Genomic DNA, 22,208 nt, shown 5'->3' with positions numbered 1-22,208 from the left:
GTGTTTTGTCACTTCCCAGTGTGCTCCTGTGGGATCTCACGCCGTCTTCTGTGAAAATTGTCATGTCAGGACGTTCGGGGCAGGACTCAGAGTGGGCGCTGCGGGAGCCGGTCCCGGGTGGGAGCCGGGAGCTTCAGGACAGGGACCTTGAGGTGGCTTGTGATGCACTCAGGCTGTGATTGGCGAAGAAGTCCGCTCAGGCACCGGTGTAGCCTGGGGCGGTGTAGCGTGCTCGTCAGGACGACTCTGGTTGGGTAGTGTTTGCTTAGCCAGTGACTGTGAAGCTTGATGCACGCCGCCCTGCTACGTGAAGAGAAACGCCATCAGGTACACCAAAATAGAAAGTGTCAGACTCAGATGTCTCAGTCTCTAGCACCCTTTCTCTCTCCCTCTCCTCTGTGTGTGTGTGTGTGTGTGTGTGTGTGTGTGTGTGTGTGTCTGTGTCTGTGTCTGTCTGTCTGTCTGTGTTGGGTGGTTGCGGTTACACACTTTGCATCCTGCCTAGTGTCTAAGCTGCTGAGCTCAGAGACTTCGCTCTAAGGCCTGTAAAAGTAAGGAATTTCCTTTGTTTTGTGGGCTGCTGTTGGATCTCCTTTACCAGTTCCAAACCCCCTATGGGTGGCTAGCATTATTGAAGGAAATAAACAGGAATATTAAAAACAAATTCTGGACCACTGCCACTGGTGGTGGCATACGTCTTTATTTTCAGAACTCAGGAGGCAGAGGCAGGGGAAACTCTGAGTTCCAGGCCAGCTGTGTCTACATAATGAGTTCCAAGACAGTTAGCCACATAGAGACTCTGTCTCAAAAAACCAAACCAGCGCGCGCGCGCGGGCACACACACACACACACACACACACACACACACACACACACACACACCTCATTCTTTGGGCCACATTAGTGTCACATTTGGGGATCCTTTGGAGATTATGTACATCTCTTTGGGATTAAAGATTGGAAGTTGACCAATATGAGGGTGCTTCCAATTGGGTTATATTATTTGTACCTCAACATTTGTGCTGATTTAGAGTCCTTAAAAAAAGTGTATTAGGCTGGGTGTGGTGGCACATGCCTTTAATCTCAGCACTGGTGAAGCTGAGGCATTGTGAGTTCAAGGCCAGCCTGGCCTACATAGCAAGTTCCAGGACAGCCAAAGCTACATAGTAGACCCCATTTCAAAAACAAACTAAAAAACAATCACATACACACACACACACACACACACACACACACACCAAAAGTATATTATACCCTCTTGGAAGCATTTTTGGGTACTAGGTCAGTAATGGTTTAAGGTGCATGTCAGTGACTAGGAGGCTGTTTGTAATCTGGCAGTCCTGTTCTCCACTGGTTGGAGATTACTAGAACTTACTGGTGTCAGTGGCTGCATTTTGCTGGAGAGGGGACATCTCATGAATAGACTACAAGTGTTAAGTGTGGAGAGGTCCTGGTGCATTTTCTTAAGTTTTTCTGGGTGCACACACACACACACACACGTGTGTGTGTGTGTGTGTGTGTGTGTGTGTGTGTGTGTTGGGGTGTGAGGGTTGGGTGAGTGAATTTTTCGTGACATGGTTGTGTGTGGACAGGGAAATGTCTAGAAACTCAGGCTAGAATCAGAATTGGCTGCCACCCTGAGCTCTCTGGGCAACAGGAAACAGAAATGCTGTTTTTAGATGCTTACAGCAGAAGGGCCCACATGGAATATGGTGGCCAGTGTGTTCCTTAGAATGAAAACAGCTTGAATCCGTGCCCCTGTTCATGTCTTTAGTGACCTGAAGCAAATTAAACAGAATGCTAATGCTTACTATGTGTAGCTGGAAAGGTTGTTTGAAACAAAATCAAAATTGAGTCAGCAGCTTACTGAGTTTTTATTAGTATTTTCTGCCTTCCAGGCAGGTGCTGAAGGTTTAGTGAGCCTTGTCTGGCATGGCATTCTGGATCCCTGTAGTAAATACCTGTGTCCTTATTTTGTAAACAACTAGGTTAGCATGTTGCTTTTCTCCTTAAAATGTAAGCACTGCAAGTGTGTCCTTCCTTCCAAGCTGATGGTTTTTACATTTGTTTTTGTTTTCTTTTGCTGTTTGTTTTATAATGCCGACTAACAACGAGCATGGCTTTTATGTGTCCTCTGCCATGCCTACTTGTAACCTTCCACATGAGCCTGTACCAGTTCATAACTCAGGGTCTGACGTTGGATCGTTGTCTTTTAGGGATTTCCCGTGTCTCAGAGCTCCTGGGACCTCCGAAATCATTCAGGCCTCAGGATTTCCTGCTGTGCCACAGCTAGCCTTGCTTCAGCGCCCTTGACTCTTGAGGAATTTGGATTTGCTACCAAGACACATCAAGAATAGACGACCAGAGGGGACATGGCTGCTGATACAAATTTCCAACAAAAGATCCAACCAATGGGTGCAGAGGAGCAGCATGGGTCATGTGAGGTGAGTGGGAGTGACTTCATACTTGGTTCTTCAGGACCTGAGGGCAGACATAAGAAGCTGCAGACTCTGTTACCTACTTCTGAGGTGATCTTTAATCTGGTTAAGAGTAGACTATATGTGTCCCACACCAACTAGTGACCCCTCTCCTCCCTTAATCTTTTTTTCTTTGGAAACAGGGTCTTACTGTGTATGTGAGGCTGGCCTGGAACTTTCTGTACAGTCCAGGCTGCCATCAAACTCAACACTTTTCTTGCGCTAGCCTCTCTAGTGCTGGGATTATAGGCCTACATCACTATAGATATTGCCTCATCCATTTTTTAAAAATTACTATAGATGTTGTATTGTTTCATCTATTTTTTTTTCTTACTGACAAGCTCTTCCTCTCTCTTCAGCTTTCTGTTTTATATTTGTTCCTCTTTCACACCTTGCCATCCCTAGTTCTATGCCCATTCTTGTAAGAAACGGTGCATCTGGAGATGTATGGTTTTGTTGGTTGTTATCATGGGTGAAGGAATTTTAAAATGGACTCAGAAGGAGGCCTCAGGACTATTAGAGTTTTAGGGAAAACAGAGAAACTAACAAGGAAGATACCCTGAAAGTCTGTAGTTGCTGAGAAGAGGAAACGGAGGAGAGGAAAGATAAACAAGCCTTATATTTAGGCAGTGAGGCCGGCAAGTCACAGTAGGAAGGGGCAGCTGTGGCTAGTTGGATTTTCAGAAGTACTCAGGAAGCCTAGTATCTTAGTAGGAAACCATGCTCAGTAGGGTTTTGGCCAGGATTTGAAAAAGAGAAGGAAAAGTTAGTTTCTGTGTTAACGGTGACTGACTAGGGTCATAATTATTCCACCCAACTCTAGCATTTCTTCAGGTGAGTCTATTTTCCTGTCGGGCATCTCCTGTCCAAGTGATGGTAGCCAGGAGTTGGGTTAACTCTTCCAGGAGGGGACAATAGTTTGTAAAGTTCCAGTTTTTGGTGAAGGTTGGAATGTCCTGTTTCTATCTTGGGCTAGAGGTAAAACTGAGAATCCATTCTTTTGTGTGTGTGGTGTGTGTGTATGTGTTTATGATTATGTGATTGCTGTTATGGGCATGGAGGTCAGAGGACACTTTGTAGTTCTCTCTTTCTACCTGTGTGTGGATTCCAGTGATGAGGTGCAAGTGGGCAGGTTTGTTAAGCAAGCACCTTGCCCACTGAGCCATCTCACCAGGCCCAATTACTGTTATTTGTTGAATGAAAAATGAAATAAAGAGAGGAAGACATGACTACTCCTACTAAAGTGTGGAGAAGATTTTTATTGTAGACAGAAAGGAGAAAGCAGGCAGAGAGGAGAATCCAGGCTGAACATGGCAGGCTGACTAGAGCAGATCATGAGAAGAGCATGAGAAGAGCAGAGGCCAAGAGAGCTGCATCCTGAAGTAGTTATAGAGGGATCTGACATTAAAGGTGTCTTCTACCACACTTGGCTATTTATTTTTTAAAGCTTTTAAAAAATATTTATGTATGTGTTTGTGCCTGCATGAGTTTGCACATGTACACTCTGCAAGCAGGAAGCCAGAGAGAATGTAGAATCCACTGGAACTGGAGTTACAGGCAGTTGTGAACCACCATTTGAATCCTGGGAATTGAACCTGGGTCCTTTGCAAAAGCAGTCAGTGCTCTTAACTGCTGAGCTATCTTTCAGTACTATTAATTTTTAATATGCTGCTTCCCTCATTTTTTTTTGTTAATTTTTAATTACATTATTCCTTTATATGTGCATGTGTCACAAAGTATAGGTGTCAGAGGACAACTTGTGGGAATCAGTTCTGTCTACTCTGTGGGTCCTGGGGATCAAATTTCCATCATCATTCTTGATGGAGTTGCCTGTGTCTGCAGAGCCATCTTTCAGCTCAGTTACTGTTCTTTTTTAAAAGGAATGTTAGGTCCCTAGAGAGAGAAGTTAGCAGCTAATACTGGCTGCTTTAGCAGAACAGTCAAGTTTGGTTCCTAGACAGTTTATAGCCTCCAGTTCCAGGGCATCCAATGGCTACATAAGCCTGTAGACACAAAACACTTACACAGTTAAAAAAAATTATCTTAAAAAAGAAAAGGGGAATTTTAAGTCCCTTTTGATGTTTGATTACTTGCATTTAGTTCTGTTCTTGTACTTTGTGATACTTTGAAATATGATTTTTCTGGATGGATATTTTGAGTTTAAAAAATTTAAGCTTTGTGTGTTGTTTTGCTTTATCCTGTGCAGTGTCTTACATTCGTCCGGATCTCATCAGTGGTCCTTAGCCACTTTGTGCCCCTTCCCCAGTCTCCTCCAGTCTCAAAGCCTTCCACTGCCCTCAGTATTAAGTTCCTTCCTCCTATTAAGTTCCTTCCTCCCGAGAGAGACAAGTTCTCATTTACCCTTGCTACTTGCGCTAGTACTTGCTCTGTAGACCAGGTTGGCCTTGAACTTGAAGAAATTTGACTATCTCCTAAGTGCTTGGACTAACTTTTTTTTCTTTTCTTTTTCAAGATTTATTTATTATGTATACCGTGTTCTGCCTGCATGTATCCCTGCAGGCCAGAAGAGGGCGCCAGATCTCTTTACAGATGGTTGTGTGAGAGCACCTTGTGGTTGCTGGGAATTGAACTCAGGACCTATGGAAGAACAGCCAGTGCTCCTAACCACTGAGCCATCTCTCCAGCCCTTGGACTAAGTTCTTGTAAAAGCTTCTTCCACATACAATTGAATGAGCAACAGACTTGCTTGTATAGTAAAGGAACAGGAGAGTTAAGCTTCCTCAGTTGAGTGGGAAATGCTTGTATAATTGCCACGGCTCCCTCTACTGGAATGTCTAAAATTGGCCACACCAAAAATATCAAGTGTAGATGTGCTTGTGGCCCAAGGAAGCAGAAGGTACTGTTGGTGCCGCTGCTGAGAGAATCAGTTAGTCAAGCCAGTTGGGAAAACTGCAATCTTTTGTGAAGTGTGTATTGTCCGACACCCAGCAGATACGCCCAGCATTTTCCCTGCTCAGGATAAATGCAGCAAGGTAGAGCTGTGCAGATTCAGTAATTGTATTGATCGGCTCATTGGAAGCAGGGCATTTACTTGCGGATTTAATTTATATATTTATAAACATGTGGCTGAGATTACGTAGTGGTGTCCATTTACTTTTTGAGCATCTAGTTATTTGGTCATTGTTTTATATTTTCCTCACTCCCAGGCTTCTGTGTTTCTTGATAGGGTTTTATATAATCCACACTAGTCTCAAACTCCCTGTGTAGCTGACATTTCTGTTGAACTCCTAATCCTCCTGCCTCTGCCTTCTAAGGGCTGGGATTGCAAGCATATACCATCACACGTGGCTTCTTTTCTTTCCTTGTTTTTTGTTCCTGTTGATGTTTGCTTATGTTTTAGTATTTTTTTTTTTTTTTTTTGGGAACTTTTGATTCTGATTTTCCTCTATTTTTCAGATATCCTTTTTTCTTTTTCTTTTTTTTTAATTTCTTTTTTTATTTAATTTTATATAACAAAGTCCAATTAAATGAAAACAAACATTTATACACAATGTTTGGGAATTTGGGTGTCGTTCTTTCCAAAATACTTCCTGCTGGTAAGGGGCGCTGTCTTGGGGGATTCGAAGAAGATTCAGATATCCTAGCTGTAGTCTGTAGGGCTGTTTTGTCCAGCTGTTTGGAATGTAGGATCAGCTTGTACTCTGTTTCAGGCGGTCTGGTGTGATCAAACCACATTAGTCTGGAAGGAATCCACATCTTTTCATTTTCTGTGGAAACAAAAATAGAAATACTTTTCCCCAGTAACTTGTTCTTCAACTTAAATTTTGGAGTCAAAGCGTTTTTTTTTTTTTTTTTTTTTTTTAATTTATTATTTTACATGTCGATCCCAGTTCCCTCTCCCTCCCTCCCTCCCTCCCCTCTAGCCCTCCCTCCCTCCCTCCCTCCCTTTTGCCCTCTCTGCCCTCTCCCATGCACTCTAAACACCCTCCCCTCCCAACCCCCCACCACAATACCATATGTAGGGGAATGCCATCCAGTTGGGGTCATGGAGATCTGACAGGTCCTGTGAAGTAGGGACTAGGGCTTCTCTCCTATCTCTAGAATAAGGCAATTATCCCTCCATGGGGCATATGTTTGCAAAGTCCTTTTGTGCACCAGGGATACATCCTGGCTCCACTGTCTGAGATTTCACAGACTGCTCAGTCATTCTGGCTGAGACCCACACTCAGGGGGGCCCGGGTCAGTCCCATGCTGGCTTCCCAGCTATCAGTCTGGTGGCCCATTAGCTCCTCCTTGTTCAGGTAAGCTGTCTCTATGTACTTCTACCGCATGGTCTTGTCCTCTCCATCTGCTTCTGGGTTCTAGTTCGACTCAGTGTTTATGTATGGGTGTTTGCTCCTGTTTTCAACAGGCATTAGTTGAGGACTCCATGGAGAAGTTAGTTGTTGATCTCACTCTCCGGGAAGGGCATTTATGATAGCCTTTCCACGGAAGCTGAGATTGTTAGTTGGCAGCAGTCTTGTAGTTCCCTCGACCTTTCTTTGTGTTCAACTTTATCTTCAAACCAATATTGGCTCCCTCTTTTATGTTCTCTCTCTCTGTCTCTGTCTCTCTCTCTCTCTCCTTTCCTATTTTCCATTCCTAACCAGGCTCAATCCTCCTGGTCGCACATGCCTTCCTCTCCTCCCTCTCATTTTCTCCTACTTCTCTCTCCATTAGCTGTCCTCCCCCACTTTACCTGAGGTCTGGGGGACTTGTCCCTTCCCAGTTCTGTGAGGACTTTATATGAATCTCTTAGAATACAACTTGTATCCAAGTTCCTCTGGTGATATGAATTATAGGCTGGTGATCATTTGATCTAGTTCTAAAATCCATATATGAGTGAGTACATACTGTGTTTCTCTTTTTGTGACTGGGTTGCCTCATTCAGGATGGTTTCTTCAAGTGCCATCCACTTGCCTGTGAATTTCAAGATACCATTATTTTTTTCTGCAGAGTAGTATTCCATTGTGTAGATGTGCCACATCTTCATTAACCATTCTTCAATTGAAGGGCATCTAGGTTGCTTCCAGGTTCTTGCTATTACAAATAGTGCTGCTATGAACATAGTTGAACAGATGTCTTTGTTGCATTGATGTGAATCCTTTGGGTATATGCCTAAGAGGGGGATTGCCGGGTCCTGTGGTAAACTAATTCCCATTTTCCTGAGGAACCGCCATACTGATCTCCAAAATGGCTGTATGAGTTTGCACTCCCACCAGCAGTGGAGGAGTGTTCCACTTTCTCCACATCCTCTCCAACATAAGTCATCACTGGTGTTTCTAATTTTAGCCATTCTGGCAGGGGTAAGATGGTATCTCAAAGTTGTTTTGATTTGCATTTCCCTGATAGCTAAGGATGTGGAGCATTTTCTTAAGTGTCTTTCAGCCTTTTTGATTTCCTCCATTGAGAATTCTTTCTTCAGTTCTGTACCCCATTTTTTAATAGGGTTATTTGGTGTTTTGTTGACTAGTTTCTTGAGTTCTTTGTATATTTTGGAGATCAGCCCTTTGTCGGATATAGGATTAGTGAAAATCTTTTCCCAGTCAGTGGGCTGCCGTTTGGTCTTGTCAACTGTGTCCTTTGCCTTACAGAAGCTTCTAAGTTTGAAGAGGTCCCATTTATTAATTGTTTCTTTCAGTGTCTGTGCCCCTGGAGTTATGTTCAAGAAGCGGTCTCCTATACCAATTTGTTCAAGGGTACCTCCTACTTTCTCTTCTAAGAGGTTCAATGTGGCTGGATTGATGTTGAGGTCTTTGATCCATTTGGACTTGAGTTTTGTGCATGGCGACAGACATGGGTCTATCTGCAGTCTTCTACACACCCTCATCCAATTGTGCCAGCACCATTTGTTGAAGATGCTGTCTTTGCCCCATTGTATAATTTTAGCTGTTTTGTCGAAAATCAGGTGTTCATAGGTGCGTGAATTAATATCAGGATTTTCAATTTGATTCCATTGGTCTACCTGTCTATTTTTATGCCAATACCAGGCTGTTTTCAGAACTATAGCTCTGTAGTAGAGCTTAAAGTCAGGAATGGTGATGCCTCCTGAAGTTCTTTTATTGTATAGGGTTGTTTTGGCTATCCTGGGTCTTTTGTTTTTCCATATAAAGTTGATTATTATCCTTTCAAGGTCGGTGAAGAATTGTGATGGGATTTTAATGGGGATTGCATTGAATCTGTAGATTGCTTTTGGTAAGATTGTCATTTTTTTCTATGTTTATCCTACCTAACCAAGAGTATGGGAGGTCTTTCCATTTCTGGTATCTTCTTTAATTTCTTTCTTTAGAGTCACAAAGTTCTTATTATATAGATCTTTTACTTGTTTGGCAAGTGTTACACCAAGATACTTTATGTTGCTTGTGGCTATTGTAAAGGGTGATGTTTCTCTGATTTCTTTCTCTGCCTCTTTGTCGTCTGAAAAAAATAGGGCTACTGATTTTTTTGAGTTTATCTTGTATTCTGCTAGTTTGCTGAAGGTGTTTATCAGCTGTAGGAGTTCCCTGGTAGAGTTTATTGGGTCGCTTATGTAAACTATCATATCATCTGCAAATAGAGACAGTTTGACTTCTTCCTTTCCAATTTGGATGCCCTTGATCTCCTTTTGTTGTCTTATAGCATTAGCTAGAACTTCTAGTACGATATTGAAGAGATATGGAGAGAGAGGACAGCCTTGTGTTGTTCCTGATTTTAGAGGAATTGGCTTAAGTTTCTCTCCATTCAGTTTGATGTTGGCAGTTGGTTTGCTGTATATTGCTCTTATTATGTTTAGGTATGTTCCTGTTATCCCTGACCTCTCTAATACCTTTATCATGAAAGGGTGTTGAACTTTATCGAAGGCTTTTTCCGCATCTAGGGAGATAATCATATGGTTTTTCTTTTTCAGTTTGTTTATATGGTGGATCACGTTGATAGATTTTCGTATGTTAAACCATCCCTGCAATCCAGGTATGAAGCCTACTTGATCATGGTGGATGATTTCTCTGATGTATTTTTGAATTCGGTTTGCCATTATTTTATTGAGTATTTTTGCATCGATGTTCATCAGGGATATTGGTCTGTAGTTTTCCTTCTTAGTTGTGTCTTTGTGAGGTTTGGGTACCAAAGTTATTGTGGCCTCATAAAAAGAGTTTGGCAATAAACCTTCTGTTTCTATCTTGTGGAACAGTTTGAGGAGTAGTGGTATTATTTCTTCCTTGAATGTCTGGTAGAATTCTGCACTGAATCTATCTGGCCCTGGACTTTTTTTCGTTGGAAGGCTTTCGATGACTGCTTCTATTTCATTGGGGGTTATAGGTCTATTTAAGTTGTTTGTCTGTTCTTGATTTAATTTTGGTAAGTGATAGTTATCCAGAAACTTGTCCATTTCCTTTGAATTTTCAATTTTTGTGGAATACAGATTTTCGAAGTATGACCTGAAAATTGACTGGATTTCCTCTGTGTCCGTTGTTATGTTCCCCATTTCGTTTCTGATTTTGTTAATTTGCATGTTCTGTCTCTGCTTTTTAGTTAATTTGGATAAAGGTTTATCTGTCTTGTTGATTTTCTCAAAAAACCAACTCTTTGTTGCATTGATTTTTTGTATTTTTTTCCTGGTTTCTATTTTGTTGATTTCAGCCCTCAAGTTGATTATTTCCTGGAGTCTGCTCCTGCGGGGTGAATTCTCTTCTCTCTGTTCTAAGGTTTTCAGTTGGGCTGTTAATTCATTTATGTGACTATCCTCTGTTTTCTTCATATGGGCACTTAGTGCAATGAACTTCCCTCGTAGCACTGCTTTCAAGGTGTCCCATAAGTTCGGGTATGTTGTATCCTCATTCTCGTTGAATATTAGAAAGTCTTTAATTTCTTTCTTTATTTCTTCTTTGACCCAGGAGTGGTGCAATTGCACATTGTTAAGTTTCCATGAGTTTGCAGGTTTTCTGCTATTTGTATTGTTGTTGAATTCCAATTTTAAAGCATGGTGGTCTGATAAGATACAGGGGACTATTCCTATTCTCTTGTATCTGTTGAAGTTTGTTATGTCTCCTAGTATGTGGTCAATTTTAGAGAAGGTTCCATGTGGAGCAGAGAAGAAGGTATATTCTTTTGTCTTTGGATGGAATGTTCTATAGATGTCTGTTAGCCCCAGTTGAGACATAACTTCTGTTAATTCTTTTGTTTCTTTGTTGAGTTTCTGATTTGTGGTCCTGTCTAGTGTTGAGAGTGGTGTATTGAAGTCTCCCACTATAAGTGTGTGAGGTTTTATATGAGCTTTGAGTTTTAGTAGTGTTTCTTTTACGAATGTGGGTGACTTTGTATTAGGGGCATAGATGTTCAGAATTGAGACTTTGTGTTGATGGATTTCTCCTGAGATGAATTTGAAATGACCGTCATCATCTCTTTTGACTAGTTTTGGTTTGAAGTCTAGCTTGTTAGATATTAGGATAGCTACGCCTGCTTGCTTCTTATTTCCATTTGATTGGACTATCTTTTCCCAATCCTTTACCCTGAGGTAATGTCTATCTTTGGAGCTAAGATGTGTCTCTTGTATGCAGCAGAAGGATGGATTCTGTCTTCGTATCCATTCTGTTAGCCTGTGTGTTTTTATAGGTGAGTTAAGACCATTAATGTTGAGGGTGAGTAAGGTCCATTGATTGTTGATGCTTGTTTGTTTGGTTTAGGTTTGTTCTTGGCAGTGGTATTGTGAATATATTTGTTCTGCTTCACCCTAGGTTTCTGGTGTAGTTGGATTATCTGTTGCTTACATTTTTGTGGGCGTAGTTACCTTCCTTGGGTTGGAATTTTCCTTCCAATACTTTCTGTAGGGCTTGATTTGTAGATACATATTGGGAAAATCTGGTTTTGTCATTGAATATCTTGTTCTCTCCATCTATATTGACTGAGAGTTTTGCTGGATATAGTAGCCTAGGCTGGCATCCGTGTTCTCTTAATACTTTTAGAACATCTATCCAGGACCTTCTGGCCTTGAGGGTTTCCATGGAGAAGTCAGGTGTAATTTTGATAGGTCTGCCTTTATATGTTACCTGTCCTTTTTCCTTCGCTGCTCTTAATATTCTTTCTTTATTTTGTATGCTAGGTGTTTTGATTATTATATGTCGAGGGGTCTTTTTTCTTTGGTCCAGCCTAGTTGGGGTTCGGTATGCTTCTTGTACTTTCATGGGCATGTCCTTCTTCAGATTTGGAAAGTTTTCCTAGATGATTTTGTTTAATATGTTTTCAGCACCTTTGAGCTGGGCTTCCTCACCTTCCTCTATGCCTATTATTCTTAGGTTTGGCCTTTTCATGGTGTCCCACATTTCCTGGATGTTGTGTGTTAAGGATTTGTTGGATTTATGGTTTTCTTTGGTCGATGAATCTATTTCTTCTAGTTTATCTTCTGTGCCTGAGATTCTCTCTTCCATCTCTTGAATTCTATTGGTTATGCTTGTGTCCATGGTTTCTGATTTTTTGCCCAGCTTTTCAATTTCCAGCTTTCCTTCCATTTGTGTTGCCTTTATTTTCTCAATTTCTGTTTTCAAATCTTGAACCGTTTCCTTCACCTGGTTAATTGTTTTTTCTTGGCTTTCTGTACTTTCTTTACTTTCCTTAAGGAATTTGTTCATTTCTTCCACTTTTTTGTTTGTTTTTTCCTCCATTTCTTTAAGGGATTTTCTCATATCTTCTTTGAGGGCCTCTATCATTTTTATGATGGTGATTTTTAAGTCGTACCCTTCTGCTTCCTCTGCTTTGTTGTTGTGTTCCATTCTAATTGGTAGAGATTCCCTAGATTCTGGTGGTATCATGTTTGTCTTTCTGTTGTTAGGTGTTCTCTTGTATTGCCTTCTTCCCATAGTTTCTTCCAGGAGGTGTTGGTGGTGTCTCTTCCCTCTCTCTATGGTCCTTCCCCGTTGGGCTTTTGTGGATCAAAGATTCAATTTCTGTAGCTCTGTGTGGTCCAAGCTCTAGGAGGTTTCTCTGCAGACAGGGATCCAGGAATGGGGTCAAGGATGAGGATCCAGAAGAAGATGCCAGCAGGTACTCACAGTGGTCCTCTGGCCAATAGCTCTGGCCAATAGCTCTGGCCAATGACCGGCAGAAAGGGACGAGGGCTGGGCTTGAACTTGAGAAGGTTTTGCAGGGTAGTGGGATCTCACTGGAAACTGGCACTCTCCAGCTGAGACCTTGTTCTTTGGCAGGGGCCCGGATTTGGGGGTCAAGGATCTTGCCCGCAGGAACTCCAAGTGGACCCGCAGAGATAGGCGGATCTGTGGGAGGGGCTTGGGACTCCAGTAGAGGACTGGAGGCGGGGTCAGAGACCAAGCCGGTGGAAATTACAGGTGGTCCCACGTGGATAGTCAGGTCTCCTTTGTTCGGAGTTGCTCCGAGAGGTCTCCGAAGTAGGGTGGACAGTTGGCTCCACCCTCTGTCCCAGTGCTCAACCAGAGCGGCAGGACCGTAGGTGGGGTAGGGCACAGGGTAGGGGGCGGGTAGGCTGGAGGTTGGGATGGGTGGGGGTGTATCAGAGCTCCAAGGGTGCTCTCAATGGGGACCGGAGACAGGAGCAGCAGGATCAGGGGCCAATCCAGGGAGTTCAGGCGGTTGAGGGGGGAATAGAGGTTGAAGGGGACAGGCAGCCCCAATTGGGCCCAGACTCACCTCTGGCCAATAGCCGGCAGAAGAGGACGAGGGCTGGGCTGGAACTTGAGAAGGTTTTGCAGGGTAGTGGGATCTCACTGGAAACTGGCGCTCTCCAGCTGAGACCTTGTTCTTTGGCAGGGGCCCGGATTTGGGGGTCAAGGATCTTACCCGCAGGAACTCCGAGTGGCCAGATATCCTTTTTTCTTATATTTTTATGGTTTCCATTATTTTTTGCTGCTTATTTTGGTCTTATAGTTGTTTTGTTCCTTCTGAATTTTTTGTACTGTTAAATATTATTTTCTTCCTTTTTGTTAAACTTTTTCTTCAAAGAAAGGGTCTTAGTTGTTCCAGGTAGTCTCAAACCAGCTATGACACTGAGGTTGGCCCTGAACTCTTGTTTTGTCAAGGTCTCCCCATGCTTCTCTCAGGTATGAAGGCTTCAGAGTCCTAGCAGGTTGCTTGTCTGCTGAGGCTCGGCTACCTAATTGCTCAGTTTCGTCTTCTCAGTGTGTTGTCATATATTCTTAAAGTACCATTTATGAAGGCTCCACTCTCACGAATCGATTAGTTATCGAAGGTAGATGTGAATTTTTAGGGTGCATACATTCGGGGGGGGGGCTTGTTTTGACTTTGAGGCAGGGTTCTCTTGTGTTGCCTTGGCTGTCCTGAAACTACTATGTAGACTCAGCCAGCCTCGAACTCTCAGAGATCCACTTGCCAACTGCCTTGGGAGTGCTGAAATTAAAAGTATATGTCGCTAAGCCTGGTTGTGTGATATTCTATTCTTAGTAGGCAATAGTTTTTAATAAATCCTTGAATGCTTCCCCAAGGAAACATCTCATAGTAATATTTTCAACTGAGATTTTCTCCATTAAACATTTTAGCTGAGAATTTCTATAATTATCCATAATAGTTACAGTTATATGTCTGACATGTTAATGTAAAGAATTTTAATACAAAATATTTTTCACACAGAAGAATGGCGGGTGGGTGAGTGGCACGGCTTTGCCTGTTTGCCGGTGTCACGAGGTCAGCCCGGAAGAAGAGCTATCAAAAGTACTTGAAGTTCTAGAAGGAAATAGTCATGTGCCCAGTTACACATGTGGGGAGCCTGCATTATTCAGATTTTCATACATAAGTAAAAGTAAAACGAATTGTGTCCCTAACCCTTTCTTTGAGTCATTATCAGCATAGGTTTCCTGTTTCATCCCCTTTTTCATTGCTAGGTTATTTAAAAACCAAATATTAGAGGCTATACTTTTCTCTCTGTTGGTATTTATCTCTGAGATGATACCCTTTTTACATTACCATAAATCCTTGGAATCATCTGTGCCTGGTCATACTTCCTCTCAGGGTTGAGCCAGTGCCCACATATCCAGCCAAACTAAAAAGTAGTTTAGTTTCTTTTAATCTCTTAATTTTTCTCTGCCATGTTAATCACTTCTTGAAGAACTTTGGGTTATCCTTTAGATTGTGACAAATTCTAGATTTGGCTAAGTTGCTTTTTGATTCTGTCATCTAACATGAACTCCTTTTCTCAATCTCTGGTAAGCTGGTATTGAAATCTAAACATGTGAAGTCCAGTATGATGGTGACTTGTAGCCAAGGAAGACTCAGAGCAACATTTCAGATTGTAATTTGAAGAGTCTGTATCGTGGGATTATTAAATTTTATAGGTATATTGAATATTTTGATTGCATGTATTTGTACAGTGTGTGTACCTGGTGCTTTTGGAGACTAGAAGAAGCATCAGGTCATCTGGAACTAGAGTTATAGCTAGTTGTGAGCCACCATGTAGATGCTGGGAATTGAACCCAGGTACTCACCAATAGCAATAGGTGTTCTAAACTGCAAAATCATCTCTTTAATTCCATTTTCCCCACCTAATATAGTCCAGTATCTCATGCCTCGAGAATGGTCTTGTATATAATTATGACAGGTCTTCTCACATTAATTAACAATTAACAGTGACCATTACAAGCTCTACTCAGGTGGCCCAAGGATTCTGAGTTGTAGAAATGGTTTCAAGAGATATCCATATAAACTGAAGTTGGAGTTTCTGACGCCAAGGGCCATAGAGACACCTAACCGCATGTGGAAGAGGGAGTGAAGCTTACATTTATTAGCAGTAGCTGTATGTAAGATGTGGTGTCTTTTTTTTTTTTTTTTTTAATTACCTTGTTCAGATGATGTCATCTGTGTCTGTTGGTGTGAGTTTTGTGTGAGGGTTCTTTCTTCCGTGCTATCAGGAGTTCTGTGAAGTGCATTGTACAGTGAGACAGAGAGACTGAAGTGCTGATAAGATAAAATGCAGGTGTCCTTACTGTTCTCCTCACCTGGACAAAATACTTAGTAGAAGCATCTTGAGAAGATATTACACAGAGGAGGAGGATAAATGCAGTCCTAGGGTGTCCTGATTTACATAGCAAGTTCCAGGCCAGTCAGGCCACAGAACTCTGGAGAGAGGGAGAAGAAGAAAGAGAATTATGTCCCCTCTCCATTCCAGGAACCAGGTTCCAGGGGACTTGTTTCCATAGCTGATCAGTAAACAGCCACATGTATAACTAAGAAGCCCCTATTTCAAGAAAGGGATTCTTGTGAGGTGATTACTTTTGCTTCAGGGTACAGCCTCAAGAGGAAAAATTAAGGACAAGGACAATGACCAATCTTTTCACCTTCATTTTTGAAGGGAGTTAGGGTACTTTAGATTGGTGCTCCTTGAGTAATATGTGCTCATATGTTTAGGAAAGTAGGTGACCCAAAGTCAAGGAGATAGATAGACACACAATGAAGTCAGATGCCAGGATTTAATCTGCCATTTAGTTCCCAAGTGAGAAGTTAATACTTTTAACAAAGCAGCTTCTAAAAGCCTGTTTTGTAACATTGAATCCAATGGGTCCAGCATAACTCTAACCTGGAATATCATTGATTAATTAGTTTTGTGCTGTGTACTCTTTCTTAGAGCATTAAAAAGAATCCTAATGTCCTTAAAAATGTGACTGTTTGATGGATGGCAGGATTGCTTGCTTTATAAGTGTTCTCTATCACCCAAACTAATGGTAAATAGATCTTTTGTGGGAAATGCAGTAAAATATCATTAAAAGTCTAACCTTATATATAACTTTTCCATTTCCAATGATGAGTCATTCACAGTGAACTGTGGTGCATTGTTACAGAGGTGGATGTCCTTTGAAGATGTGACTGTGACCTTTAGCCAGGAGGAATGGCAGCAACTGGACTCTGCCCAGAGACTCCTGTACCAGGACGTGATGCTGGAGATCTACAGCCACCTCTTGGCAGTGGGTGAGCACAGCTGGCCTGGGGACCCAGGATGAGCTCCATTGAGGGGGTTGCCTTCTTTCTCTTTGCAAAGCATGGTGGGGTATCATAAGTCCCCCCTCTATTGTCTCTCTCTCTCTGTGGTGTGTGTGTGTGTGTGTGTGTGTGTGTGTGTGTGTGTGTGTGTTTGCTTTTTTGCCCTGATGCTTCATTTCTTGAATGTACCTACAAGTATTAATTATCCAGAATAGAAAATGTTGACTTGGTTTTGCCAATGAGGTAGTGCAAAACTTCATTGTATCATCTCTAAAGACAAGGACCTACCCCAAAACCCAATATCCTTCTGATTAACAGGGTATCCTATTCCCAGCCCTGGAGTCATCTTTAGGATGGAAAAAGGAAAGGAGACACAGGCAGGGAAGGCTGAATTCCCAAACCAGCAGTGTCAAGGTGAGCCATTGCTTTCCAGGTGGGGGTAGATTTCACGAGGCCATTGTCAGTTTGTCTCTCCAGTTCCCCAGCAGTGGTAACTTTTAGCTTGTCTTCTCCTTGGGAATTTTTATGGTTAATTCTGCAGTCCTTTTGTTATTGATGGGAGCCAATGTGAGACTTTCTGAAAGGTGAATTTGTGGGACAACCTTGTCTGACCATGAATATGAATGAACCTAAGTGGACTAACTCAGCCATTTTCTAATGACCAGTTACACTCCCATGTGTAAATGCACAAGAATTTTTATTTGCACATCTTGTTGGTGAACATCTGACATTAGTCAACTTGGTTAATATATTGCCCAAGTAATGGAGAAAGGACTGGTTATAATTTGTATGTGTTCTAACAACTGACTTTTAGTATATTGTAGCATATTTCTTTTGGGTTCTTATTATTGTTTATATTGGTCTATGTTTTTGCTTTTCCTGTCTGTCTCTGAATTCATTGATTTTTTTTTTTTTTTTTTTTCCTTTTCTGTGCTAGTTCATCTTTTCCTCTTGTGGCACATTAGGCTTAGTGTTCTGTTATGTTCCTTTTCTCATTCTGTGATAGGTTTACCTTAAAGGCCCTGTTCATTCTGAATATACAATTCTCAGGTTGTATTATGTTAATTTCTTAGTCCTTGATCTTATAGTCTGTCCTGCCTTATTTAGATATGAGAACATTCCTGTTCCTGTAAGATGGATCTCTTCCTTCATTTTGGGAGATCAGAAATTGGGATCTACTTCAGTCAAGTCAGAAAGTCTTTTTTGTCTGACTTTCTGGGCTTCTGAACTATTTTTCTTGGTGCTTTAATTTATTATTTTGAATCCCTACCCATTTTCCTTTTTGAATACACAAGTTATTTCCTTAACCCCATTGGCATCTCCTTCTTTTCTTATTTGTTCCTTTCTGTGGTATTTATTTATTTATTCATGGTTATTATGGCTTTTTTTTTTTTCTTTTTTTTTTTTTTAAAGGTAGGTCTTGTGTCTGGCTTTTTAGATTAGTCTGTCTTGTACTCACAGAGAACCCCTTGCTTCTGCTTCCCACGTGCTGGGATTAAAGGGACCCACCATGTCTGGGTCTTTCTTATTTAGGTTAAGTTTTCCTTATGTGATTTATGGATTCCACTAAAGATGTGATTAATCAAAATGTTACTGATGGATTTTATTGCAACAAATGTTATTTTGCTTTTTAATACATTTTGATGCAGTCAGTTAATTTGTAATATAGAATTCAGAAACTTTCTGATGTTCGTATCATGTTTTTTTACTTCTGTCTTAAAAATACAGCTGGGTAGTTTATATACCTTGTCCTCTGATCCATTGTTGTCATAATTAATGTCTGCTATGTAGATGGTCCCCATTGTATACAGTTGTTGATTAGCTTGTTTCTACTGATTGTTAGAGTATCATCAGCATCATTAGTATCGGATTTAGGCATTTATGTTCAGATTCAGTTCCTCTGTATGGTTCATTCTTCATCTCTTTCTGTTCCTAGAAAAATCAGGAGTTGACACCCCACCACAGAAAGTATGTGAGAAAGCGTCAGTTCACAGCGATGTGGCAAGTGAAGTCAGAAGAGATGGTTCATGGTGTTCTCCTTTACAAGAGCTACGGCTGGGTGCTGATATTGCTAAGAGAGAGAAACAAAACCATATTTTACCTTTGCCTCCTGTCCTCAAGAAAACTCTGAGCACAAATAGTGGTCATGAATATCAAAAGCCTGGGAAAACCATTCCTTTGGGACCCTACCTCATTTCTACACAAGAGAATCTTCCACAATATTGCTTACTTCCAAAAAGTTTGGAGCTAAACATAGGAGCAAATGGTCAGAATGAAAGCTGTGTCACAGAACAGCTTATTAACATTGTTGCATCCAGTCAGCTCCTGATACAAGGCTCTTGTAATGCTAACTGTGTGGTTACTCACGGAGAAGAATCATGCAGAAGTACTAGGAATGGAGAAGTTCTCAGCCATAAACAACATGAAAACCATCCTCAGGAGAAAGCAGGTCAAGGTTCTCAGTGTGGGGAGATAGTCTATGCCATCTCTTTGCACAAGCCTGAGATCACTCTCACTCTGGACAGACCTATTGTTTCTTACAATGGTGGCAAGGCCTTCCTTTACCTGTCAGATTCATCGAGTTATCCATTCCAGTTGAAGGTGGATCATCTAGTTCACACTGGAGGGGACCCTTACAAATGCAGCAGCTGTGAGAAATCCTTTTGTACTGAGGCTGCACTCCAAGAGCATGAGCAGATTCACACAGAAGAGAAGCCGTATGTGTGTACACTGTGTGGAAAAGCCGTCAGAGACAGGTCAGCTTTCTATGAGCATGAATTGATTCACAAGAATCACACGCCTTTTATCTGTGACAAATGTGGGAAGGCCTTCTTACGCAAGTCAGAGTTGACATCTCATAAACAAAGTCACAATGGAGAGAAGCCTTACAAATGCAATGACTGTGGAAAATCCTTTAAATTTCCATCCCAGCTGAAGGTGCATCACCAAAGTCACACGGGTGAGAAGCCTTATGAATGCCGTGAGTGTGGAAAATCATTCAGTAAAACAGCCAAACTCAAGGTGCATCAACGTATTCACACAGGGGAGAAACCTTATGTGTGTTCTCAGTGTGGAAAGGCCTTCAACCAGAAATCAATACTAGACAGGCATGAAAAACTTCACCCTGGGGAGAAGCCTTATAAATGCAGTGACTGTGGGAAGTCATTTAATTATCCATCCCAACTAAAGGTGCATTGCCATAGTCATACAGGGGAGAAGCCTTATAAATGCCACGAGTGTGGGAAATCCTTTAATTTTCCATGTGAGTTGAAGGTACATTATCAGAACCACACAGGAGAGAAGCCTTACAAATGCAATGAATGTTGGAAACTGTTCAGTAAAATGTCCCAACTGAAGGCACATTATCGAGTCCACACGGGAGAGAGACCTTATAAATGCAGCCATTGTGGAAAAGCCTTCTCAACTAAGGAACAAGTCCAAGAGCATGAGCGAATCCACACAGGAGAGAAGCCCTTTGTATGCACTGAGTGTGGAAAAGCCTTCAGTAGCAGGTCATCTTTCCGTAAACATCAGTTAATTCACACTAAAGAGAAGCCTTTTGTCTCTCAGAAGTGTGAGGCAGGCCTCCCGGGGTCTACTTTGACCCCCCATCAGCAACTTAATATTGGTGAGAAGCCTTACAAATGCCCTGACTGTGGAAAGTTGTTTAACTACCCATCCCAACTGAAATCACATTATCAAATCCACACAGGAGAGAAGCCTTGTAAATGTCTTGATTGTGGGAAATCATTTAGTAAAACATCTCAACTGAAGGCACATTCTCGAATTCACACTGGGGAGAGGCCTTATGTGTGTTCTGTGTGTGGAAAGGCCTTCAAGCAATTGTCAACATTGAGCAGACATGAAAAAATTCACATGGTTGAAAAGCCTTACAAATGCAGTTTCTGTGGGAAATCATTTTGTTCTCCATCTGAACTGAAGGTGCATCTTCTAATTCACACAGGAGAGAGACCTTACAAATGCAGCAGCTGTTGGAAAGCCTTTTGTACTAAGGTCCAACTCCAAGAGCATGAGCGAATTCACACGGGAGAGAGACCTTATGTGTGTACTCATTGTGGGAAAACCTTTAGAAGCAGGTCAGTTTTCTCTAAACATAAGTTGATTCACAGGAAGGAGACACCTTTTGTGTGTGAGAGATGTGGACAAGTGTTCTTACAGAAGTCAGAATTGACATCTCATCTACAAACTCACACTGAGGACAAACCTTAGGAATGTCAAGACTGGAAAATCATTTAGTCAGATCACCAACTGAGGGGATACCATCAAATTCACATGGTGAAGAAGGCTTCCAGGTGTTGCGTCTGTGGGAAAGTCTTGGCTTCTAGTGCCCAACTCCGACAGCATAAACAAAGGAATTCACCCATGAGGGAGACCTCTGTGGTCTGAATGTGGGAAAGTCTTGAGTAGCAGGCAAACTTCATAGACATCACATGCCTCATACTAGGGTGAGAACTTTGTCTCTCACAATGTGGGTCAGATTTTGCAATTTGTGAAAGAACTCACATTGAAGAGGTTTTGGAATGTCATGATTGGGAAATCATTCAATACTATATCACAGATCAGTCCTATCATCAGTTCTTGGGTGGGGATTTCCTATGTGTGCTGTGAGTGTAGGAAGGGTCTTAACAGGACAGAATTCAACACAGATTACATGATTCATACCACAGTCAATTTTTATAGGTACAGTTTTACATAACAGGGTTTATTGAGAAATGAGTTCCTAGCTTACTAGTGTATTCCAAAATGAAATTTATCTACTTGAAGTTCATTTTATATGCGATCTAATTACACACCTCCTGATTGATATTATGGATTGATATTATGCATTGATTATTCAGACATAACAGACTTATGCATGAGGAAAGTTAGTCACAAATTAATAATGATAAGCACACATATTTATATTTGTTTTGTTAAACATGAATTTCATTTCAGGTTGACCTTGACTAATTTCAGAAATGTTTTATAGGATGGGATATAAGATGCATTTTACCAAACTATGAGATTTATGGGAAATTAAGTCAGTTATATTCCCTTTTGTTGTGGGAGTTCAGTAAAACACATAAATTTCAGCCATGGGAATAGGGTGATTTTATAAATGGGTACGTGTATGGAAGAAAAAAATGTATGTGTATGTATATGTACACATGTGCCAGTATTTGGTCAGTGCCTGTATGGACTTGGTTTTCTATAGAATTAATTGCATACTAGAGGATGGTAGTTTATTATTAAAAAGTATATTCATTTATTTTGTATATATTTATGTAACATGCTGCTAGGTGTATGTGGCTGTCAGAAGATCAGTGAATTGGCAAGAGTCAGTGATCTCACATGTGGATCCTGGGAATTGAACTTGGATTGTCAGGCTTGGTGGCTGTCACCTTTACCCACTGAGCCATCTTGCTTGACCTGTAGCTATTATTTTTATTTTTTATTAACAGTTTCTATCTTGTACCATAATTAATTAATGCTTTTTTATTATATGGCTGACTTTGAATAAATGAGATCTAGGGCCATCCACTGTTAATGTTGCTTTTCTCTTTTGTGGTTAGCTCAAGTCTATTCAGTTTTTTCTTTCTATATATTGTATGTGTGATGATACTGGAACCAACCATTCAGTCTGTCCTTATTTTTAAAAGTTATTTGGGTGTGAGTGCTGGTATTTGTAAGCTATTGCACACATATAGAAGTCAGAAATAACTTCTAGGAGTCTGTTTTCTCCTACCTCTGGGTATAGAATCTCTGGTTTCTGCCACTGCATTGCATGGTCCAGAATAG

The 22,208-nt window shown here is 41.3% G+C and overlaps 1 protein-coding gene across 1 annotated transcript; it reads left to right on the top strand.

The window, feature by feature from the left end:
• Positions 1 to 2,185: 2,185 nt before the first annotated feature.
• Znf175 (zinc finger protein 175) lies at positions 2,186 to 21,952 on the top strand. The gene is made up of 4 exons (XM_051174278.1): positions 2,186 to 2,444; positions 16,271 to 16,397; positions 16,728 to 16,823; positions 18,346 to 21,952. Exons 1-4 carry the CDS (start codon positions 2,373 to 2,375, stop codon positions 20,637 to 20,639), a joined length of 2,589 nt encoding a protein of 862 aa, XP_051030235.1. The 5' UTR covers positions 2,186 to 2,372; the 3' UTR covers positions 20,640 to 21,952.
• The last annotated feature ends 256 nt before the right edge of the window (positions 21,953 to 22,208 follow it).

The sequence above is a fragment of the Phodopus roborovskii genome, unplaced genomic scaffold (genome assembly GCF_943737965.1).
Source record: "Phodopus roborovskii unplaced genomic scaffold, PHOROB, whole genome shotgun sequence".
In the NCBI taxonomy this organism is placed as follows: Eukaryota; Metazoa; Chordata; class Mammalia; order Rodentia; family Cricetidae; genus Phodopus; species Phodopus roborovskii.
The sequence above is the reverse complement of the archived record's forward strand: the minus strand, read 5'-3'. Positions and strand labels throughout refer to the sequence as shown.